We start from the raw sequence: 25,934 nt of genomic DNA on the forward strand, positions 1-25,934 counted from the left end.
CAAGAGTTTTAAATATCCTTTGGAGCAAAGAGGAAACCTTTAGACTTTTACTTTTCTCCTACGGCCACTTGGGTCAATATCATGAGTTTAATAGAGGTTTGGGGGCCATGGTCTTATGAAAGACTGATTCAGAGGTCTCTGTGGTTATCATGCTTATTAGACTAAGCATCGTCTCCAAGCCTAGGAGTTCAAAGGTAGAAAAGAAACACTAGATTCCTCCCAGTGTTAATGTGGGTCTCTGCTTCTTTTTCTCTGTCTGTCTTCCAAAAGCCCCAACCAAAGGCTTCTGAGTTGTTCAACTCTGCCTCTTAAGAGATGTCTTCATCTGTCTGGACGGAATGACGCCGATTTCAGCCAAGTTCATTGGAGGCAAGATGAATGGCTTCCAGCACTCCTCCCTTGATAATATTTGTGTGCCTTTTATATTTCTCCATGAAAAGAAATTGTTTTACTGTGCGGCAGACCAGTCCAGCAAAAATTTTTTTCAGCAATTTAATTTAAAAGTGACCCGATCATTCTGCTGAATAGACTCATTCTTTGTTTGAACACAAAACACTCTTCATGTATTTCCCAAAACACTGCCCTCCTTACCTCTCTACCTGAATTTCCACTAATGTCATTTAATAATAATAAAAAAAACGTACTTTTTCCTAATAGCAGTCTCCAATATAACTTTGCTGTTACAGTTCATACGCAGAGCTCCTTTTATCTAAGTAATAAATCTGTAATTTGTGAAACTTGTTCCCAAACTCTCAGGCTGGTTCTCTGTTCTTTTTGGCATAGAGTTTGGATTTTATTCGCCTCCAAATAAGTTTTTCCAATGGAGAGATTGGGGTCTAGGAATATTTATTATATTATAAATAAGGTAAAAATGGAAAGTTCTGTCTAGAAGGTAGAACATGACATAAATCTAACATTCGTTTGAGCGGCCATTTTATGACTTTTTAACTTAAGTCCTTAAGTTAAATGCTGTGGCAATGACACGCACACACACACACACACACACACACACACACACACACACACACACACACACCTGGTAGCAATAGGTAGAACTCTTTACAATTGTAAATAGATTTTTCTAAGAAGCCAGGGGTCAAGGCTAGACAAAATGTTTAATTTGCAAGTAACCTTCAAGTTAGAATATTTAAGATGTAATTAAACAAGTAAATGGGCAAGAATCCTTTGAGAATGCACATGTGTGTGAAATGAATATGGGACTGGTGGAAGACCCCAGCAGGTCAAGGCCCTGTAGCCAAACTTGGCAACTTAGGCCAGTCCCAAAGACCCACATGACGAAGGACTGAACCAACTCCCAGAAGTTGTCCCCTGACATCCCTAAGTACTCTGTGCCACCAAGAACACTAAATAAATAAAAAATAAAGTTGAAATGTAATAAGAAAAACCTTACAAACCCAAAACCAAACCAAGTACGAAGAAAATTGTGTACTTCAGAGATGAGAGCACAATTGCTGTCCTCAGTACGAAGGGTAAATAGACAAGGTTTGCTCCTTCTGCTGACAAGATCTAAGAAATGGTTTTGACCAGTCTGTGCATGGAGACTTCTTAGATCCAGAATCACAGTGACTGGTAGTAGGAAAGCCAGAATGTGTACCAACGACCAAAGAAACTAAAACAATACCGGAAGTCCATAGTGTAGCGCCAATAAGGCCGGGGTATTCTAGAGAAACCCATCTGGCTCGGTCTCTCCCTGCTCTGTAGTCACACTAAGCCTACTTAGAAGACAGTGAACCTTAGAGACCTAAGTCTTCCTGGCCTGCATTATGTGATGCTACAGAGAACTGAAGGATCCTGGAGGTTGCGTTTCCAGGATCAAACTGAGCTCCTCCCTGATCCACACGGCCTTCCAACATTATGGAAAAATATTTGGAAAAAACATTCGGGAATGACCTTAACGCCCATTGTTCCTCTTACACATTCAAGGATCTGAACCAAGGATGGTTGTGTGAGCATGGATGCCCAGAACTGAGCTCCAGTGCTCACTCAGATCAGTCATGGCCGCTAACCGCCTGGACCTGTCAGTGGGCCCAATGCTTGCTTTTAAGTTCATTCATTAAATTTCACAATAAAACAGACCACACACTGAAACTGTGGAGAAAGCAGAAAACATTTTTTTTTAAAGTTATTATCAGTTCTAGTTCCGCAATGTCTTAATCTCAATGTTCCAGTTTTCTTCTTATTAACAAAACCATTTAAAAACAAAAACAAAACAAAAAGCCCACTAGTTTCTTACCAAGACAACCTTAAAGTTTTACAAATGTAACTTTAAACATATCGCATACAGGAAGGCAGTTTTAATTCCCAAAGTGATAAAGCTCAAAGGTGTGTTTGCGGGGTAACGGGGTAACGTATTGTGTAGGATTTGAAGTCTCTTGGTCTACCCTTGCAGGTTTTTACCGCCACTCTTTAATTAGTAAAGTCTCATTAGTAAAGACTTGCTGTTGACTTTGGCACACGGTGTCCGTCAGCGGGCTTTGCTGTGCTTTTGTTGTTTGCTCTTTTCTCATCTTTGGTGGCACGGATAACCAGAAAATAGTTAATTATAGTGGGGTCCGGCGTCAAGTCCTTTCACAGTGCCACTTCGACTGTGTTTACAATAAAATGTTTTAGTGATAAATACCATGGAATCAAGTGCAGAGTGGGTACGGTTGATAGAAGTCATTGGAAACACCTGGGTCTCTGAAAACTGCTGTCCTTCTCATCGATTTTTCTGCAGGGACAGAAATACTATTCATTCTTCCCCCTCAAAGGAATTCATTGTAAATTGAATTACCTTTCCTGACAGCCTTGCTTTCATGAGTTTTCTTCAGATCTCTGCCTTCTTTTCCATAGGGGGGACACTCCTCTGTCTCGTGAACCGACCCTCCCCCTTCAGCAGATGAACTTAATAAACGAATTCGCCTAACTCTGTCACTCTCTAAGGGAACAAACGCAGTGGACTTCTGGACGCTTTGGAATCACTGCTCCAAACCAAAGAAGGGGGTTTGGTTAATGAAGGTTCTGTTTTGGCTCCATGAACCCAGGGAGTGTTTCTTAGCTCACTGTTCACGTAGATAGACTCTGTGGCAGCTGCAAGTCTATCTTTATCTTCCAGGAAGTCTTTGGCACTCGACAGTGATTTAAAGCAGAGAGTGGTTTGAATGGCTTCTGTGCATTCTTCCTATTTTCCATGTTATAAAATAAAAACTAGACTGAATGTAAGTGAAAATCGCATTCTTTGAGGAAAAAACCCCTGCAGTCTCACTCAGTACTCCACGAGTGGACTGTAAGTCATGTCTGTGACTAACCAATCCAGAGCTCTGTCCCTACAGAGGGTGGCCTGACCTCCCCGCTTGCCTACCTTGCAGGCTCACGTGTGCCTTTTATTACTCACTCGTTATTCTTAAGCAAGAACAGACTGTTCCTAACCTAAGCCATGTTTTTAAGAGTGTGTGTGTGTGTGTGTGTGTGTGTGTGTGTGTGTGTGTGTGTGTGTCTTCAGAAGACAAAAGGAGGTATCAGGTGCCCTGGGGCTGGAGTTAGATCTGGAGTTGTGAACCTGGGAACTGAACTCCGGTCCCCTGGAAAAGCAGCAAGTGCTCTTAACTACTCTCCATCCAGCCCCCACGAGCATCAAAGCACCACGGTTAGACCAGCCATAACTATTTTCTGTCTTGGTGGTCACCTGAGTAGCAAGACGTTTTCCGTAACTATTGACATAGTGTGAAAATGAAGATGTTTACATTGTAAAGTTTTATGGCTTCTTGTCATTCCAATGTTTTTGTTTTATGTTGTTTTAAGCTTTTAGGCTTCTCTCTCTATTGAATGGACACCTTCAATGGAAACCTTTCAAACTTAATGACACCATCTTTAAATTTGGGGCTTTAAGTGTCTTTTTTGCCATTAGATTTCTATTTCATTAATCACTATTTATTACAGCTCTACAAATTCTGACTAAAAGATTCCTCTCAGATTAAAAAAACAAAGCAAAACAAAAAACCAACTAATGATCCAAGAGGCTGAGCTGGATTCTCTAAGGGCTGGTCGATAATTGTTTTGATATATCTTATGATAATATTGTAGAAGTTAAATGACCTTTTGAGCAAGCAAGCTCTAAATAAATGCTTTGAGCATTTTAGGGACTCTCTTCCTTCCAAGCATGGTCCAATTCCATTGGTACAAAACAAGGAATGTGAATTATGGCTATACGATGTCTTAGATGTCTGGGGCTGAAGATTTCCCAGAGAGAAAAAGATTACACTCCCTTCACGTGGATGGTCCATCCAGAAATGCCTTCTCAATCACTGTGGTCTCCCTGGTGCTGACTGGTAACACCTTTTGTTGTAGGCAGAGTACTTCTATGAGTTCCTGTCGCTGCGCTCGCTGGATAAAGGCATCATGGCAGACCCAACTGTCAATGTCCCTCGGCTGGGAACAGTGCCTCACAAGGCATCAGGTGGGTGGCCTTTGCTTCGGAGAAGGGTTTGCCTCTAAGATTTAATGGGGATGAGGATCCACTTGTCATCCATTAGAGGGATTGTGGGATGCTCTCCTGAGGAGAGCTGTTTAATTTGGGGCAGATTAGTCATCATCCTTCAGGCAAAGAATTAGGATGAGGATAAAGAAATGATGGGTTTACACTTTCCTCATATCCCAGTGTAGCCCAGACCACACCCAAGTCATTAGTTGATTCTAGCTCCTTTCTTTAATAAAGGAAGAAAGATAACAGAAGATAAACACATCTGATTAAATGGATCTATACACACACACACACACACACACACACACAGCAAAGTTGGTTGAGAATGAATGATAAACAAGACAAAGTTCCCCAACGTCACAACAGTGTCAGAAACCCTGTAAGGGACAGACGGACGTCAATGCAAGCCTCCAGGTCTACCCCTTCTGCTTGGCTGAGAAAACCATGTGTGAGATTTGGTCCCAGCCTTTTACCTTGTGTGATACCTGCACAAGGGTTACCTAACTTGATCATGGTGAGACCAGAACTGTAGCTCCATTTTAGAAGCTTAGGAAAATGAAGGCTCTCGCAGTGTAACTGATATGAACAAAGTCAAATGTTAGCGATAAGTTCAAACGAAGTCAAGGCTAGAGCCCAGGATTTCTGGTCTTTAGGAAACAAAAAGTGCCCCTGTGTTTTGTCATCTATGTCGTTAGATTTGACACTTCATGACCAGCACCATTTAAGGACTTTTCTGTCAGCTCTTACCCTCATAAGGATAAAACTATTTTAACATGTCTGTTATGAATATGCTAGCATTTGTTTCTCCGCCCCCTCATCTTCTTCTTCTTCTTCTTTTTTTTTTTTGGTAATGAGATTGTGTTTTTAGAGTTTTCATGCTATAAACACCATGAAGAATGTCCTTTGAAACTACTAGACGCTCACAGCTATAAGGGAAGGGGTCCTATTTGTCTGACTTACTTAGGCTTCTTCCTAATGCAAGGCTCAACAAACAAATTTTCCTTCTGGGATAGAACACCTGTCCTGATTTTATTAGACTGATGTGAAATCTCAGTGCAGCCTACCGATGTTTTTATATTGAGATAATAGAGGTTTTATTAGTTTTTATTTGTGACATATAAAATAGGTTTCCTTATCTTTTATCACTTTCTTCAAGTTATTGGTTGTTTATTATTTATGAGTGGGAGAATTCATATTGCTAAACTTACCTTTCCCCTTTGCAATTTCCCCCATTCCTTTTATGTTTCAAAATTAAGACCCATTTCGGAAAGCTGCCAAGTGATCATTTAAACGTGCTTCTAGTATCACATGAGAATTTGTTTCGGCAGTCGATGAACGAGGAGCAGGAGCCTGTGTTGTTCTCGGTCACTGGCTTTCCTGATGGAAGAGGCTCTCTTGCTGTGCCCATACATTTCTGTGCATAGCGTCAGCATAGTGTCAGCATGCATAGCGGCAGCATGCATAGTGGCAGCATGCATAGTGGCAGCATCATAGCGGCAGCATGCCCGTGGTGTTATTGGGGTTTTTGAAATAAGTGATGGTGGCCCCTACTTCTAATGTCATTCTTCTGGAAATGTTAAGAAATTGTCAAGTGTCAAGTGAGAATCCCTTCAGAAACTGACTTGAATCTGTAGGGTGATTAAGAAGTGAGGCCCCTTTACAGAGACTGGGTTGCTATGGTCTGCCCTTTCCAGAGGACCTGTGTGGCATGCGACAGTGGAACTTGAGGGTAGCCTTTCTAGATCCCAGGGGAGCAGGATCCTAGCTCCTTGCAGTCATCTTCCCAGTGCTGTTGTGAGAAGCAGCCTCCCAGGTAGGAGCAAGACCCATGGCATTCACCAGAGAAAGAGCAAGGGTTTGTATTTTGGAGATTCCAATGCCTGAGATTAGTTATCTTAAGGACATGGACATCCTACTCCAAATACATGGATGTTTTGATTCCATTAAGATAGCAGCATCCTCAGGGCTTTACTAGCTCAGGGAGACAGCAAGCACCCAACTCTGAAAGTTCTTGGAATGCAGTCACTACATAAGCTCTTGCCATGGGATGTGATTTTTTTTTTTTAGCTAAAGATAATTCTGTATACATTTTTCTTGCCTGCCCCCCCTTTTAAAGAAGAAACTAAGAATGAACACTTAGCATGTTTCTCACTGTCCAATTTATATTTTAATTTTTTCCCTTTCCTTTTTCTGACTAGCAAAACTCACGTGGAAGCTCATGAGAACTCATTCAGTCATCAGCTCAGTTCGCTGCATGGCTACTTTGGCTGAGCCTCCAATAAAACTCAAATCATTACATTTCTAGCTTTGTGCTTGCATCGGACATCTGCCTAACTTTAACCATTTTGGGGGTCTAGTAAAATGATTGTAGTGACAGATTCTACTCTTGGAGCTAGTGACACATCACATATTGAGTCCGTGTTGAAAGAATGTGCTTATCAGGAAACATGTAAATTCTCATGCTATGAAATCCAGAAAAATAACACTTAGAAGCCGGAGAGATGGCTCCACCAGGAAGGTGCTTGCCACACAGAACTCTGGCAAACGCTGAGCTTGGCAGTGCAGAACCGTCATCCCAGAAAGACCAGGACAAGAGGATCTCCGAGATTTGCTAGCCAGCAAGTGAGGAACCCTGTCTCAAAAGATAAGACAGAGGGCAATCAGGACCCATACATACAGTCACACACACATACAGACACATACAGACACACACATGCACACACACATAGAGACACACACACATACATACAGACACACACAGAGACACACATACAGACACACACAGTCACACACACATACAGACACACACATACAGACATACACACATGCACACACACATACAGACACATACACAGACACACAAACACATACAAATAATAAAATTAAATACATTAAATTGAGAGGGCAAAGCAGATGCCACTTGGGATAGAGATTTACAAAGGAGCAGGCTTGTTTTCAGTGGTGCCCCCGCATGGGCACAGGGCACAGCCTGCTTTTACCTTGCACCTTGGTGTGTGCACGTACTTTCTTCTCCTTTCCTTCTTTTCATTTAGAAGCAGATGTAGGGTTTGTTCGCAAAGCCGCAGGTGCAAGAAGTTTACGGGGATCTCAGATCATTGCGGGACAGCGATTCGCTACCCTCATTAGCTTGGTCACCACAGTAGGAGAAGCAGAGGGACCTTGAATTATTAAAAAGTAACCAAATCAGTGTGCTTTGCTCTTAAGCGTCCAGGTAGCTTTCATTATTGTGCTGGGCTGTTTTATACCCCAATCTGCTAAGCTGTTCTTTTATCCCACAGGAGCCTTTGTGCCTAGACATCTCTTGATCTTTAATAGTTATGAAGTGCCTGCCTTCTGGCATTTGAAGAGAACGAAAACAGGAAACACAAACTGTGGCGTGATTCAGTAAAATTACAGAGTTATATGCATATTTTTCCCTCATAAAGCCAAGGCCTGCCTCTTTGAACACTCTGCCATTGCATGAACGGCAGTATGTCTGAGGAATTCAGTGTGTAGAAATTTTTAAGTATGTGCTCATGTTGGAGGGACACCTTCTTGATTTCTCTGGGCTGGTGTTTGCTGAGAGACCGAGAGCTGCAGCTGCTTGAAGCACTTACTTAGGTTGAACAGTCTTACATACATGTGTATGTGTGCATGCATGTTCCTGGGGTGGGGTCCATGCTAGAGCACGTGTATGTGGATGAATGTGAAAGCCAGAGAATGACCTCGGGTGTCATCCATAGGAAAACTGTCCAACTGACTTGAGAGAGGCATCGCCCTGGAGTTCACCAAATCAGACTCTGTTACTCAACCAATAAGCTTCAAGGGATCCTCCTGTCCCTCCCTCCTCCAGGCCAGGATTACAAGCGTGTACCACCATACCCAGCATTTTAATTTAATATATATATAAAGGGAGGAGTCCCGCAGCTCCTCCCTAGTGCATCCCTGCCTACCCACCCACCCAATTTCCTGTTCTCTCCCATTCTTTATATATACACGTACACATACATATACACATACACATATACATCATATACAGCTACACACACATACACATATACATATATACAAACATGCATCATATGTATCATATACATACACATATACATCATATACATATGCATATTCACATACACAAACATATACATCATATACATACACATGTACATCATGTACATATACACACACATACACAAACATATATATCATATACATCATATACATCCACATTCACATCCACAAATACATCATATATATCTACATACATACACATATACATATCCATCCATCCATCCATCCATCCATCCATCAAGGCTAACTGTGCTCCCAACTCTGTCACACTGTGCTGGGATTTTTGTCTGGCTTTCACTCTGCATAGGACTTTGTGCGCACCATCATACATGTGACGCATACATGCTTTGTGCGCATACATGTGAGTTCATATGTATGGCTGCCCTGCTACGTGCAGAAAACAGCTTCCTTGTAGTCATCCACCATTGTGGCTCTTACAGTCTCTCGGCCCCCTCTTTCCAGGAGATCCCAGAGATGTGAAGGGACATCCCACTCAGTGCTAAGATCTCTTCATTACTTTCTGTAGTGCACACCCAGCATTTTCACTGGGTTCTGAGGGTCAGACTCAGGTCTTCATACTCACAAGGCAAACACTTTACTGACTGAGCTATTTCCCAAGGCCCTCATTGAGTTCCCACTGCCTCTCATCTTCCTTCCTTTAAGGGTAGTGGTCAAATGGCGGGATGCTCTGGAGTAAGACCCATGCCCACGTGCTCATGGAAGGGGTATTCAGTCAGAATACATTTTCATTTACTTCTCCGTAAGTCAGTTTATGTGTGGTCAACTGTGTCTGCATGCGTACGGAATGCCACGTGAGTTCTTCTGTCTTGGTTTTTCTAAATTGGTCTCATTCAGCCCGCTTTAGATTACACGGCACAGCCTGCACTGGGCTGTGCAATGCCTGGCCTTGTTTCATTCAGCCTTTGGTAAAAGTAGACCTCTACACACAGGTTTATCTCTGCTGAAGGGCGTGGCTCTATTCCTATGATCTCCTGGCAATGCGAGGGCCTGCAAAGGAACTTCAGTTTTGTGAGCACATCAGGAAGATTGTATGGCCAGGGTGTGTGCTGGTGGGAGCCGCTCCCAGCTCTTTTCCTCTTCTAAGCCCACTTACTAAGGGAGGTATAGTCACAGTCCAAAGGGAAAAGGGTTGCCTTGGTTTACTAAGATGAGTCTGTGCTTGGTAGCTGTACCCATCATGCAAAGCTCTGTGTACACTCACTGACAGTATTTCATTTGCTTGTTTGTTTGTTTATTGTTTATTTACTTAAGGCAGAACTGGAGCTTACAGCTAGATCAGTCGTCCCCAGTGGGTGGTATGGTAATCCATTATATTCTGGAAAGTTCTACAATCAGTCTCTCATCCAGAAGTCAACATCTGATTAGTCCATTTCACCTTGTGACTTGTGACTGTTAGGAAATCGGTGGCCTCCTCATCCTTGTTGTGCAGAAACATTGTGAGTTGCTACATCCTGCCTCCTAGCTTTGTTGTCGATATCTGGACATGACAAGTACCCAGCAGACGTGCAAGTGACTCCAAGTCGAGAAGCTAACTCATGAGACACAGCCTGTCCACTGCATTCGCTTAGCACACCAAATGCCATTACACTAACACGCATCTTGATAAACAGTAACCTGGATGACTCAGTCACTACTGGAGTCCAGGCCGAATTGCAGAACATTTTCAGAGAATTTGTGTTGATACTTTCAAGCCAGAAGAATAAAAAACAAACAGTAAGTGGGCTATTGTCCCAAGGGCTCATTTAATGGAAATTACATTCTATATTATGCCTATTTCTGGCTCTTTAGGGATGGTAATTATACCCACAAATGTCTCATTCTAATTAATAAATTAATGCTTCCCTTTTGTGTCTTTAATTTCCAGATCAGAAAAAAAATTTTTTTTCTTGGAGCTGGGGACCGAACCCAGGACCTTGCGCTTGCTAGGCAAGCACTCTACCTCTGAGCTAAATCCCCAACCCCTTTTTTTAATTTTTTGAGACAGGATTTCTCTGTGGAGACCAGGCTGACCTTGAATGCACACAGATCTGCCTGCCTCTACCTATCAAGGGCTAGGATTTTAAAAATACCCTGCTTAAAAAATTAAAAACAAACAAACAAATAAACCCTTTTTAAGGTATGAAAGCTGGTGCACCCCCATAAGTTCCACAGAGGATACCTGGGTGATCAAAATACCATCTCCACTTCAGTGGAGAGACACGAGAAACACAGAAATGTGAATCTTTGCTCCCTCTTGCTCTCTCTCCCCGTGATTTCTGAAAAACCAAAATCAATTGCCTAAACTGACTTCACAGCCTCACCTTTTCTTACAGTTGTTCAAGTTGGTTTCCCGTGTCTCGGCAAACAGGATGGGGTGGCAGCATTTGAAGTGAATGTGATTGTCATGAATTCTGAAGGCAACACCATCCTTCGGACCCCTCAAAATGCTATCTTCTTTAAAACATGTCAACAAGGTGAGCACTGACTCAAGAGAAGGTTTTGGAGGAGAGGAGATCGGGGTTTGTTTTGTTTCCTTTTCTTCGTATATATACTTTGTAGGGGAGGGATGGTGTCTTAGGATTTTACTGTTGTGAAAAGACACCATGACCAAGGCAACTCTTACAAGAATAACATTTACAAGGATAATTGGGGCTGGCTTACAGGTTTGGAGGTTCAGTCCATTATCATCAAAGCAGGCACGTAGCGGGATAAGATACAAAGCCACAATCACACTATGGTCCTGCCAGGACCTCCTTGCTTTACCCTGGGTATCCACTAATCAAAGGGCATAGCTCCTTTTCCCTTCTAGCATTAAGTTCAAACAAGCTAAGGAGGCAGTCAATGCTCTAAATGTATACAAACAAAGCCATCTGCTCTCTGGCAGTGACTATTGATGGCAACACCCCTCATTCCTCTGGTTCGAGAGCAGGAGAGGGAACAGTTTATTCAGCTTACACTTCCACAGCACCGTTCATCCTTGAAAGAAGTCAAGACAGGAACTCAAACCCAGGAACCTGGAGGCAGGAGCTGTTGCTGAGGCCATGAATGAATGCTGCTCACTGGCTTGCTCATCATGGCTTGCTCAGCCTGCTTTCTTATACAACTCGGGACCTCGAGTCCAGGGATGGCTCCACTCACATTGGGCTGGGCCCTCCCCCACTGATCACTCATTGAGAAAATGCCTTACAGCTGGATCTCATGGGGGCGTTTCCTCAAGGGAGGCTCCTTCCTCTCTGGTGACCCTAGCTTGTGTCACGTTGGCACACAACACCAGTCAGTACCCTCTACTTTGGGAGGTAGGCAGAAGGAAGGCCTAGTAAAAATTGCTTCACTTTCCTCCTGTGCGACCTCTACTGTTGGAAATAAGATTGCAGGAAGAAGATTTGAGTGAAGACCTAGGACAGGTGTGGAGGGAAGGTAAAGGATTGTGGGTATTCAATCAGTTACATTAGGTGCATTGAATTGTAAATGACCACCAAGGTCTCAGCCTGACCTGGTGTGAAGGGCATGCTTCATGCCTTGTTTCTCTCTGGTGCAGCCGAGTGCCCCGGAGGGTGTCGAAATGGAGGCTTTTGTAACGAAAGGCGGGTCTGCGAGTGTCCGGATGGGTTCTACGGACCTCACTGTGAGAAAGGTAAGCAAAGGATTCGACTTGCTTCCTGATGAACGTAGATGCCACGGACACCCCACGTGACTCTCTGTCCTGTGAAACACATCTCTTGAGATTGTTTTTTATTATTATTATTATTATTATTATTATTATTATTATTTACTATTACTAAGTATTTTAAGCATCAGTAAAATTTAAATAGCCACAGAAGACCTATTGGAAAATTGTTCTTCTACGGGTTGGTTCGTGTTAATGCACTGTATGGCCAGAACTTGGGCCAGAGAGCTTCAGCCTCTGCTCTTTGTGGTCAAGCCTCCAGCCAACCTACATTTATTTACAGTGCAATTTGTGATACCCTTATGACAGTTGTGAGGAGCTAATATCACAACTGATTTGAAGTCCTTCCAATTAAAAACAGCTCGATTCCCAATTAAATCCATTCCTGAATATAAGTTATACCTTAGCATAAACTGAAAGAAGGGCTGGGAATAACTCAGGCAGTGCATTTATTTCAGAGGTTACTGTTTCTGAGAACATTATATGAAAAGAGAATAGAGAAATTATTCGTCATGAGACCTTTAAATACCAAGAACTTCTTTGGCCAGAGTAAATGAAAAATGTATTTACTTTTAAGAAATATGAATAATTCCTTATTTGCATGTATCAGAGTTTGAAGATCAAGGAATAGGGCATAAAATATTTACAGTTAAGAAACCACATCATAGTCAAGTTGATTCTGGGAAAGATTTAATCGAGAATTCGAAGAAGAACAAATTCAAAATTCTTGTCTAAGAACTTGGCTGAGAAGTTGAAAAGCAGCCAGGTTAATGTCACAAAACAACTTTAATATAGAAAAATTGTATAACTAGAGAGTAAACATTTTAGAGTCTTCCACAAAGTCTTAAATTGTGGAAATTTTTGACATTGCAAAATGACCCTGTACCAGAATCCTGTTTGGCCTCAATCAGAGTCCTTTCTCCCCATAAGCCCTCTGCATACCTCGATGTATGAACGGTGGTCTGTGTGTCACTCCTGGCTTCTGCATCTGCCCGCCTGGATTCTACGGTGTCAACTGTGACAAAGGTAATGGGATTTTTGTTGTCGTCGTCGTTGTTGTTTTTAAAGATTTATGTGTGTATGTATGTGTGCTAGCACACAAGGATCTTAAGAGGCCATAAGATCCCCTGGATCCTGACTTACTGATGGTTGTGAGCCTCTCTGTTGATCGAACCCCATCCTTCTTAACCACTGAACAATATCGATGGCCCCAAATAAGCATTTGTAATGTCATCACTTTGTAAACACAGTCTGTCCTGTGGGGTGAAGGCAACTGCTGTAATAACCAGAAACCCAATTTGCTTGACCCAGCAGAATTATTCCCAGAATGCTCCAGTGCAGGGATACAGGCCAGTGACCTAGACAACATCCGTCTGTGCTCCTCAGACAGGGTAGGAAGACAGGGAAAGAAATATGGGGACAAAGAGAAGCCTCTTATCAGCTGTGCCATGAAGCAAAAATCCCAGCTTAGTTAATGTTTGCTGAGAAGGTTGCTGGCGCACAGGCAGGACTCATTTCCTGGATACTTTATGTTAAAGTAGCAGGAGAGTCTCAGTGCCTATGACCTTGTGTAGGTCCTTACTCAATGTCTGTTTACAAGAGGTCGGGTGCCTTCTTCTAAACATGGCAGCGGCATGTCAGACTTCCTTCACAGGGAGTGGATTCCAATTTGGCTTTGAAAAATGGCCCGTCCACTTAGCCAGCCCACAACTTCTCAGTGGGAGAACATCTTTAAGTATTCTATGAAGTGTATGGGTTTAACGAAGGTATCCCAGTATTCATTGTGCTGCTGGCTGCAGACTATTGATTTATTAATAAAGTAGGCTTGCAAACAGACCGACAAGTGCTGTTTTTTTTCTTTCTTTTCTTTTTTTTTAATCTTTTTATTAACTTGAGTATTTTTATTTACATTCCGATTGTTATTCCCTTTCCCGGTTTCCAGGCCAACATCCCCCTAACCCCCCCCCTTCCCTCTATATGGGTGTTCCCTCCCATCCTCCCCCATTACCGCCTCCCCCAACAATCATGTTCACTGGGGGTTCAGTCTTAGCAGGACCAAGGGCTTCCCCTTCCACTGGTGCTCTTACTAGGCTATTCATTGCTACATATGCAGTTGGAGCCCAGGGTCAGTCCATGTATAGTCTTTGGATATTGGCTTAGTCCCTGGAAGCTCTGGTTGGTTGGCATTGTTGTTCATATGGGGTCTCGAGCCTCTTCAAGCTCTTCCAGTCCTTTCTCTGATTCCTTCAACGGGGGTGCCATTCTCGGTTCAGTGGTTTGCTGCTGGCATTCGCCTATGTATTTGCTGTATTCTGGCTGTGTCTCTCAGGAGAGATCTACATCCGGCTCCTGTCGGCCTGCACTTCTTTGCTTCATCCATCTTGTCTAATTGGGTGGCTGTATATGTATGGGCCACATGTGGGGCAGGCTCTGAATGGGTGTTCCTTCTGTCTCTGTTTTAATCTTTGCCTCCCTATCCCCTCCTAAGGGTATTCTTTTTCCCCTTTTAAAGAAGGAGTGAAGCATTCGCATTTTGGTCATCCTTCTTGATTTTCATGTGTACAAATGCTGTGTCTAAGAAGCATCTCTGGTGCTCTCCCATTCAGCACAGAGCAGTACTGCAGTCCCTGTGCTTTCTTAGCTTTTGTACATGTGTGCACTATGTTTTAGAAAGGAGGAGGAGTTAAAGCAAAAAGTCCTTGGTGTGTTTTAGAGGAGTGGCTTGAGGTTGTCAGTACTTTCATACCCGTGTCCGGTTGGATTCTTGACAACCTCCAGGATCGATGTGGGAAGCATCGCACCCTCCGCTCCCAAAGCAGCACACCGAGGCTTATATCTCTCGAATCACTCACCGAGGTTTATATCTCTTGAATCACTGTCCCAAATCTATTCCCTCCGCTGTACCTTGCTACCCGTCACTCTACCTGGTCAGACCCCACCTCCTCCCAAGTGACCTGAGACTTGATCAGACATCTTGGGTCGTGAGTTTTTTCTTCCTTCAATTTGGAATTAGTCTATTTGCTTCCCGTCTTCCATCCTTCAACTCGAATAATGACTGAAAACACTTGCATCGGTTATATTGTTCAAACCACAGTGTTGGATTAAAAATATTTTAAATACATATTCCCGAAGACAAAGACAACAGTAACTTTTAACAGCAGCAAGTCAGTCAAATGAGCCAGAGTGCGTCTTCATTCGTTCACAGTCAGCATCTGGTGCCTCTGCCATTTCAAAACTAGGCATCTCTTGAAATGGATTAAAAACTCAAGCCTGTAGTGGAACTAGTGAAAATCCAGCAAACCTTCCCAGACTTGAACAGTGAACTCACACATACCCATGATCAATGGACTGATTACCAAGACCTGTCTAGCCAGCTTTGGGCATTGCTGCCTGGCTTATATAAGGAAAGGCCTACTGAGGTCTTTGTTTCAACCTGGGCTGCTTCATTCCTCCTTAATACAGTCTGGTGGTTCCCTGCTTCCAAGAGGGATATTGATGCTGAACGTAGTACAAACAGCCGATAGGCATAGCATGATACCACAGAGAACTCCTGGACTCAAGCAATCCTGTCTCCAAAGTGTCTGGGACTGCATAGATGCACATACACATGTACACATATATACACACACACATATATGTATATATTATATACACACATGCACACATATATATGTATATATTATACACACATACACATATATATTATACAAACATATACACACACATATACACCCATATATATGTATATATTATATACACACACATATATATGCTATGCAAACACATATATACATACATACACACACATATATTATACACACATATACATATATACACCCATATATATGTATATATTATATACATACATACACATACATATCTGTATATAATATATACGCACATGCACACACATATATAATGCTACAGTGTCAAAAATACTTCAGAGTCATGAAGAAAAAAAATACCTTTGCATTCCAGTGCATTTCAAATTTCATAATATTTTGTCTTTCAGATGAAAGACTTTACTACATGTTATACTCTACTGATTTTTTAAAAAACTCACTTGGAAAATCTGCTGAAACTCTACTTGGTCTCACTAGAGACCCGGGAGCATAAAACTTATGAACTTTACGGGCTCAACAGAGGATTCTTCTGTTATCCACCATAATAAGGAGCTGCTGAGACACAGTGTCATTGGCACAGAGGTAGACGTCAGCACTGTCTTTTGGAGCACTGAAGAATCATGTTCCCATTGGGCTTGGGGACGTCTGTCACAAACTTTAGGAAATACCTAGTTAAGTGCTGGCCAATCCACTCAGCCACAGTGAAAGGTACTGTGTCTGGCTCTTGGTAAGCAAAGTGTGTATTAGCCTACATTCTGCGATAATAAAGCACCCGAGGCTGGGGTTTTTACAGAGAAGTCGGGCAATGAAGCTCCCGGTTCCGGAGTCTCAATAGCGTGCCACCATCTTTTCGGCTCTGGTGAGAGTCTCAGGCTACATTGCAGCGGGGTAACTGGCTTCACCGTGGGAGTACTTACAAGGACAGATTACAAGGCCAGGCAAGTCCAGAGAGCTTCCAGGGCTGGACGGCCCTGTAGCATGTCACTACTGAGGTGGATGGTCCCTGTAACCTGACCACACTCCATTAAACCCCACTCCTGAGTGATTGCAACTCTTCTCCACACTGTGCTCCGGTGACCAAGTTCAAAGCTTACGAAACCATAGGACAGAAATGTTGAAAACCTTGGTCAGGATGACAGAAGTAGGTTTAAAAATAGTAAGAATAAGAAGAATTCATCCGAGTGTTGTCCTGGTTGGGCTCACTGTGGCTGGGATGAAACACTGTGACCAAAAGCAAATTAGGGAGGAAAGAACGTTTTTGCCTTACACTTCCACATCACTGTCCATCACTGGAGGAAGCCAGGACAAGGCTGGAGCTGATGCAGAGGCCATGGAGGGGTGCTGCTTACTGGCTTGCTCATCCTGTCGTGCTGAGCCTGCTTTCTTATAGAACCCAGGGATGACACCATCCACAGGGGCTGGGTCCTCCCTCATCCATCACTAATTGTGAAAATGCCTTACACCTGGATCTTTACAGTTCCTCAACTGACGCTCCCTCCTTTCCGGTAACTCTAGCTTGTGTCATGTGACACGAGACTGCCAGGACAGCTGTGGTATTGATGCCTGTAACTCCTCATTCTGGTGGCTAAGGCAGAAGATTGATGAATTAAAGAAAGACTAGCAAGGGCTACGTAGCCATATGCTAACTCAAGAAGAAGGGGTGGCGATGGGCGGTCAAATTATTACATAGCCAGATTTAGCACACTCTGTTTCAAGTGTGTTATCAGGCCCACTGTCCTTTACACATCAGTGGGCATCAGAGATAGTGGGGGGTGGACCAAGAGAGCATTGATCCTGATGTCCTCTTACCCACTCCTACTCTGGGGCATCATATGGACGAGTGGGGAGACAGGACTCACTTGTGAGAACAACCCCACAGCCCTAAGAACGCTATGTCCACATGCTGGCCCAGGGTGCTGTAGTTCCTAAACTCCCAATCCCATACCAGAGCCATCTGCCTCCGCCCACTTCTACCTCAAGATGCCAAGCGCACCGTCGCCCTCAGCCGGGAGGGGCTTGTGGTTTGAATGCAGTTTGTCAGTTAAGAAGCCTGATGTTCTGGGACGACCTTTCAGTTGAACTTCTACAGAGCACACACATTTTATCCTTTCTGACTTTCACACCGGAAGCCTTTATCCATCTGTTTTATACCACACAGGGATAAAACCAGGACTTACAACTAAGACTAAAAAAGCTAAGCTCCAACTTTTAGTTTTGGGCTTTTTTCCCCCCTTTGATATGGGGCCATGTACTCCTGGCCTCAAACTCACCACATATCCAGAAATGAGAGTGGCCTCCCCCTTCCTCTACCTCCAGGGACTCTGGGACTACAGGCATATATGTTTCTACACCTAGCCCAAGCTCCCAATTTAATCTTCTTTACTGACCGATGGAAGCTGCCTACTTTTCACTATTTCCTCTCTCCTCTTCCCACTTCTCTATCCTCTATCCTCTACTTTACGTGCCAAAAGATCAGTGGAATTCAAGAAACTGATGCCCAGAGGGCGGGGCTTGGGCTAAATGACACTGTGTTCATCTCTTGGAGTGTCATTGTCTTTTCACTCCTCATGCTCATCACTCCCAGTCATGCTCATCCTCACAGACTGTCTCTCTGGATGCAATTACTCGAGTCTTTCTCCAAGTACCATGACAGCCCCTTTTGAAATCCTATTCATTAAAACAAGCCTCCATTCCTCTCTCGGAGAGCCACTTCCTCCTGGTTGGACCTGACACTCTTATCTCTTCTCTCCCTTTATCTAACCCAGAGAAGTTTCTTCCCTTTATCTTCCAACTTGATGCTTTCAAATTTTTTTCTTGGATTTGTAGATTATTTTTAGAGCATAGATTGTATTTATCATACTTTTTTTTTTTTGTAGGAATGAATACAGTGTGTGATAAGCCTATTCTCTCTTATATTGTGAAGTGGAGTCTTTGTATTTTGACGGCAATTATAACTTACATCGATTATTTTAAAACTGTAAAGCGGGTTGTTCATTATGTAGAAGGTATTAGACACATGCCTAAGAAGTATCGCCCACTTTAAGTGAAAATTCTGCTAGGCTTAACTTCCTGTCTAACGAAGCACCCTGTCATTCATTCTAACAGCAAACTGCTCGGCCACCTGCTTTAATGGAGGGACCTGTTTTTACCCAGGAAAATGTATTTGCCCTCCAGGACTTGAGGGAGAGCAGTGTGAACTCAGTAAGTACAGACCTCCATATTCTTTTTAGCTTGGGGGTGGGGAAACTGAAACTTGTCTGTCTTGTACTTCCTTTTGCTACCGACCAGTCCAAAGCCTAGTCAGACCAGGGACCTCCTGTGAGGTCTTAAGCCAGTGGTTTCTTTTTACTGGATTTGACTGCAGCCGGCTTTGTCTGAAGGCTAAGCTGAGAACTTACCCAGGAGGCTCAGGACAAATGCTCTCAGAGATTTGTTTACCCACAAACACAGAGGGGTTGTTGGTTCTTCTGCCAACCAATCTGAACCTACTGACCTATCTAAGAGGAAAAGATAGACACCCTCCCCAAAGCAGGGGTGGGGGGACAGTACATAGCAACTAAAACACACGGCACCCGGATTGACTCCCAGGGTTATATTACATAAAAGGAGCGGACACACAAAAAGGGTTTACCCATGAGTCCATAGTTTTCAAGCTCAAGAATACAATGTAACTGATTGAGAATGGAAAGTGGAATTGCTCGTTGTGGACCAAAAGGAATTTAGAGGGAGATGGTGATGCCTGTGAGATCTATAGCAGTGTTATCCGAGTGCCGTTAGAAAACATGCAGAGCTGTGAGCTTAAAATTGACACCCACTCTGCCCGTGCTATACATGGCTGGCTGTCATGTTTCAATACAAAAAGCCAAAGAATGGGATTGTACCACAACCTAGAGCTCTGCAAACCACTCAGATCTCTCTTTGAAACTGAGAAATGAACCAATTCAGTCTAAGCATCACTGTGACCCAGAAGACAATTAGCACGGAAGCTCACAGAGGCACGAGCCATACAGCAGTTGAGCCATTGAGCCATCGAGCCATCCGGTGTGCCTGCTGAGGGGTCTGCTTCTGCCTTTCCCATGTGTGTCCTGTTGAGTGGGGTCCTCCCCAGCTCTCCTTACAGTCTCTAAAGCACTGCTGTGCTTGCTTGGTACAGCCATTGTTTCCAAAGCTGAGGTAGATTCAAAATTGAATACTGCTAAGTTCCTATTTTAACTTTCAACCTCTAATTTATTTGTGGGTTTTTGTACTTTAATGAGTAGTAGATGAAGTAACCATTTTTATAGAGTTCAAATGAAATAGCCCCGATGTTTCCATAGAACGTGTAATTAATCGTCAGGATGTGGTTTCTGCTCTTATTAATTACTCTTTCCTGGCGACAACGTCTCGAGTTGGCTCAGGTTTCTCCCGATGCTCAGCCCCAGACACTGCACACTTAGTTTGTCTATGAGTCTTTGCTCATGGTCTCGTTTCATGTGAGGGTGCCCTTTTATGCCTTTGTGTTTAGGAACCTTCCTCAGGCAGAGGTGCGCGCCTCTCTCTCTCTCTCTCTCTCTCTCTCTCTCTCCTCTCCTCCCTCTTTCATCTCCTCCCTTTTCATCTCTGTTCCTTTTTCTTCTCTCTTCCTGTCTGCTTCCCTTCCAGCTGTCTCTTTCTCCCTTCCCCCTCGATTTCCTGCTTTTTTTTTTTTTAATTCTAACTGGACCAAAAATGCAGGGTTTTGAAAAACTCATCATAAAATTTCAGGGTTTTATAAATTCATCATAGATCCAACCACAAGTTTTATTCAAATTCCTTTAGGGGACTTCCTGTTTCAATGAAAAGAAACACCATGGGGTGTGGGGGAGGTGGAAACAGGTGTGGAGTTGAAGTTTCTCTAAGTGTGTTCGGACAAAATGCAGAATCGAACTATTTATTCTTATTTTTTAGCGAATCTATAATAAGCATACTGTCAGACAGCATTTTAAAGTGTATCTCCCTGCATATCCACAAGTTATGCCATGTCCTCTATCTGATTTCAGAATGCTTTATCGCCCCCACCCCCCAAGCAAACAGACACACAAGCGAACAAGCCAACATGTATACCTGTGATTGTCAGAAGTGTCCCCAAGTCCCCTCAGAACCCCAGGGCCTGTCAACACCCGTCTACTTCCTTTCTCTTTAGCTTTGCCTGTCCTGAGCCTCTCATAGAAATGGAGTCATACGAGATGCAGCGTTTTGAGCCCAGTCTTTCATTTAAGGTCACTGTTTTCAAGGGTCACACATGGAACAGACTATGGCAGCCCTACACTCGTTTTCATTGCGAGTACCATCCAGTTGTGTGGATAGACTCCATTTGTTTACTCATTACCAGATGAGAACAACACAATTGTAAATATTTGTGAGCAAGTTTCTACGCAGACTGGTTTGCATTTGTGTGTGTGTGTGTGTGTGTGTGTGTGTGTGTATGTGTATACATGTGCATGTGTGTGTCTGTTTATGTATATCTGTGTGTCTTTGTGTGTATCTGTGCTTGTGTCTGTGTGTGTGTGTCTGTGTGTGTGTCTGCGTGTACCTGTATGTGTGTGTATGGGAATATGCCACAGCATATATGTGCAGATCAGAGGACAACTCTCGAGAGTCCGTTCTCTACTTCTGCCTTCTGGCTCCTGGGGTCTGGACTCTAATCTTCCAGGTTGATTGTTGGTGCATTCCCTGCTGAGCCATCTCAATGACCCAAGTTTGCTTAGAAGGAGAATTGCTGGCCCATAAGGGGATGTGTTTTTTGAGATTGTTTCTCCTTTCTCAGCTCCTCACTCTGACCACACTCAATAATCTTTGTTAAGGAAATGTGTCTTCTGTCGTCTGTCTTCTTCTGCCTGTCTGTCCAATTTCCATTTCTCTGGCTACTACCAGTGATAATGCCTTCTCAAGCCATGTTGATACTACCCTATGAGATACCGTCACTGGGTCAGTCAGAGCACCCTTAGAGCCGTCTGGATGCCAAATATGCATACATCTTACTATGTAAGGCTAATAGGTCTCCTAAGAATCTTCCATAGAACTTCAGCTAAAAAGGCCACAAAAATTATTCGTGTCATTTTATAAATAAGTTTAAAAATAACTTAGCAGGACCTCGTCATAAAGGTTCTCTGCAGAAAATAACTTGGACTGTTGAAGAAAATAATCAAAACACATTTATTGTTGTAAGGCTCAGACACCGTGGTTGTTAGCCCTTGAACACCCTGTATTTTTTTCATCCTTTTGTCTGTGAAACAGAGTCACAAAATGAAGCTATCCCACCGTCTCATGGGTGGGGGACATTTGATGACCTCACTGTGTATGCCTTTTGGTCTGGCATTGTTCTCACAAGGACTCCTCCATGGGTTATACTACAACACTATTTAAACAGTGAAGTCTCTTGTCCTTAGACAACACTTCATCTCTACAAATAGGTTAACCCTTGGGGTTTCAGTATACCCATTTCCAACCAATATAATGTGGTTGTCAAGTGCTTTTCTGCAAAAGTAGTCAATTTGAAAACACTTTGGATGTTCCAAATACTAAAACAATCAGATGGCAAGGTCTGATTCTACAGTCTTTGAACTATCTATGACCTGTCAGTCCCTTGAATTCCTGAGAGGTAAGAGCCCAGAAGGGCCTTCCTCCCTCCCTTCCTCCCTCCCTCTGTCCTTCCCAGCTGATAAGAACTGAAGAGTTTTTATTTCCCTCTTACTAAGAACATAAACATTCCAATAGAATCAGGGAGAAGACTCTACCAGTCATTCTGCATTGTTTCTGACCACCAAGTTCACTCCCCCACCCCCACCCCACCATCCCACCATTCCACCATCCTATCATTCCATTATCCCACTACCCCACCATCCCACCAACCCACCAACCCACCATCCCACCATCCCGCCACCCCACCATCCCACCACCCCGCCATCCCATCACCCCACCACCCTGCTACCCCGCCACCCCGCCACCCCCGCCACCCCGCCACCCTCCACCCTGCCAGCCCGCCACCCCGCCACCATGCCGCCCACCGCCCTGCCACCCCACTTTATCCACCCTGCCAGCCCGCCACCCCGCCGCCTGCCACCCCCGCCACCCTGCCGCCCTGCCACCCCGCTGCCCCACTAACCCGCCACCCCGCTGCCCCCGCTTAACCCGCCACCCCTGCTGCCCCGCTAACCCGCCACCCCGCTGTCCCCACTAACCCACCACCCCCCTGCCCCACTAACCCACCACCCTGCTGCCCCACTAACCCACCACCCCGGCTGCCTCACTAACCCACCACCCTGCTGCCCCACTAACCCACCACCCTGCCAGCCCACCAGCCCACCACCCCGCCAGCCCACCAGCCCACCACCCTGCCAGCCCGCCAGCCCACCACCCCCCGCCAGCCCACCAGTCCACCACCCTGCCAGCCCACCAGCCCGCCACCCCAACAGCCCACCAGCCCACCACCCTGCCAGCCCACCAGCCCGCCACCCCAACAGCCCACCAGTCCACCACCCTGCCAGCCCACCAGCCCGCCACCCCAACAGCCCACCAGCCCGTCACCCCGCCAACCTGCTACCCCACCATCCTGCCGCCCCGTTACCGTTAGCCAAACATCCTGCAGCCCCACCACCCCGCCACCCCGCTACCCCGCCATCCGGCCACCCCGCCGCCCCACCAGCCCAACACCCAACCAGTCCACCACCCCACCCAACAAGGAGCCCGCCAGACTACCACTCTGCAATTCCACCATCCCGCCACCCCGCTACCCCGCCATCCTGCCACCCCGCCGCCCCAACACCCCACCCAAAAAGTAGCACACCACTCGTTAACTTGTTCACATGGAAGGGACGTGTGTCTTCCTTTGCCCCTAATGATCATTCCCCATGGAGTTGGCATGATCAGCCCCGAAGCACTGGTGAGAATTCTGTGTCATGATCCAGTTTTGTGGCTATTATTATTATTATTATTATTATTATTATTATCATCATCATCATCATCATCATCATCAGATGGTTCTTTGGAAATTTGGAGTTAGAGCCTTTTCTCTTAATTAAGAGTGGGCTCATCATTAAGCAGGAGAGAGTGTTCTTTAGAAAACAGGACAATTAGTGGTCAATAAAACAGGTGGTCTTTGGGCCTCAGACTGTAGCTTGGTTGGTACAAGAATACTTGTCAAATACACACAAACCCGTTTGATCCCCAGAGCGGAATAAAACTGTTTATAATGGCATGCACTTAGGACCCTGCCCTGGGAAGGTGGAGATAAGAAGATCAAAAAGGAGTTCAAGGGCATCCTCGGCTACACAGTGAACTGGAGGCCAGCCTGGGCTACATGAGACTCTGTCTTGAGAAGGAGAGGCGGGGAGCTTTAGGGGAAAAAAAGCCAAAGTCTAGCGTATTGCAGATTTTCAAGGTTTACTGTCTCTGTGACTAAATGTGCTTTGTCCAACTATAAATGAATAAAGTTTGGAGGAAGGGGTAAAATACAAAGTAAAAACTTAAGTGTCTGTAGTAGCAAAACACTTTTCATACGAAGTTCAACTCTTTGGTTAAAAACAGTGCATATTAGTAAATAATATAATAGTTTGCTTCATCCAAACCTTTCTTTGGCCATAAAGAAAAGAGCTCAGGAGTGAAAGGTAAGTTTGTTAATGGCAAAGATTTCATTATATAATAATAATAATAATAATAATAATAATAATATAATGATAAGGAAATGAAGAAGAGCAGAATCCCAAACTGGTACCTGAACCCTAGTGGTCGCTGGCTTCTCCTGGAGGTCATCGCTCACTAGGCAGGATGTGGCTTAGGCTTTGGGGTAACAGCACCTTATCAGTGACTTCTAAAAAGTCATCCTTCGAATCGGAAAATCTAGATTGCAGAGGAAAATAAATATGGAAGGTGCTAGGCTAAGCTACCATCAGGTGTAGCTACAGACACACTCACTTCCAGAAGAAGTGATATGCAGGAACCAGAGGTTATAGAAAACTTCAGGTAGTTGAAGTCAGCCATACACTATGATGTAGAACACTGTATAAAACTACAGGCATTTATGAGACAGATTACTTTCAGTTCATTCATTGTGGAAAAAGAACATTATATGTTATATGCTATATCTTATGTTATATACTGTAATATCACATATATAATTGGCTTGTCTCCAAAACAAAAACAATATAAAAGCCAGTATAGTGATGTGCTTGTAAAAAGATAAAGAGGAGAAGGAGTATGATTTTGGTGGAAGTGTGGTGAGATGTGGGGGAAGGGGGTGCCTCAGCGGGCCCATGTTGAGGCATTCCTTCCCCCTGAGGGACCAGCAAAGCGGAGGGGAGTCAAGAGGGTAGTAGAGGCACAGAAAAGCAGAGAGAGAGAGAGGGAGGCAGAAAGAGAGAGAGAGAGGGAGGGAGGGAGGGAGGGAGGGAGGGACGTAGAGGCCAGCCATGAGCACGTGGAAAGAAAAGGGGGAAGGCAATGGGGGGAGAAGGGAACAGAGATGGAGCAAGAGAGCCCGGAGGGGCCAAGCAGCCCCCTTTATAATGAGTCAGGCACTCCTGGCCGTTGCCAGGTAACTGTGGGGCGGAGCTTAGACAGAACGCTATCACATAGACCTAAAATAAACGGCAATGACTGACATGTCGGCAATGACTGATATTTCAAAGCAGTTCTCCTCTCAAAGCTTTGTTATTCCTTTGAAGGATGCGATGACTGTCAGTAAAGTCTGGGCTCCTCCCATCCTTAGCTACTTCTCTCTCTCTCTCTCTTGCAGGCAAGTGCCCCCAACCCTGCCGAAACGGAGGTAAATGCATTGGTAAAAGCAAGTGTAAGTGTCCGAAAGGTTACCAAGGAGACCTGTGCTCTAAGCGTAAGTACCACACAGTGGCAGTATAGGTGCAGGGTAGCTGAATTAAGTGTCCTCTCTGGATATAGTGTCCACGCCCCCTGCGTGGTGTCTGCGCATCAGAGCTGACCTTCTGCCCTGAGACATACGCTTCGGTCGCTTAGCCCACCGGTGTTGTGAGAATCCCTGAACATAGAATATTTATGCACACAGCCAGATTCTTTCATTGCTTGTCTTGTTTCGTTTGTTTGTTTTTAATCTACTAGGGCT

General features: G+C 44.3%; 1 protein-coding gene across 1 annotated transcript in view; it reads left to right on the plus strand.

The window, feature by feature from the left end:
• Wif1 (WNT inhibitory factor 1) overlaps positions 1-25,934 on the plus strand; it is a 70,593-nt gene that overhangs the window by 40,557 nt on the left and 4,102 nt on the right. The window contains exons 3-8 of the mRNA XM_032913062.1: positions 4,348-4,456; positions 10,885-11,025; positions 12,090-12,185; positions 13,149-13,244; positions 18,947-19,042; positions 25,593-25,688. Of these exons, the coding sequence (XP_032768953.1) occupies positions 4,348-4,456; positions 10,885-11,025; positions 12,090-12,185; positions 13,149-13,244; positions 18,947-19,042; positions 25,593-25,688 (634 nt within the window). The remainder of the gene's footprint in view (positions 1-4,347; positions 4,457-10,884; positions 11,026-12,089; positions 12,186-13,148; positions 13,245-18,946; positions 19,043-25,592; positions 25,689-25,934) is intronic.

The sequence above is a fragment of the Rattus rattus genome, chromosome 1 (assembly GCF_011064425.1).
Source record: "Rattus rattus isolate New Zealand chromosome 1, Rrattus_CSIRO_v1, whole genome shotgun sequence".
In the NCBI taxonomy this organism is placed as follows: domain Eukaryota; kingdom Metazoa; phylum Chordata; class Mammalia; order Rodentia; family Muridae; genus Rattus; species Rattus rattus.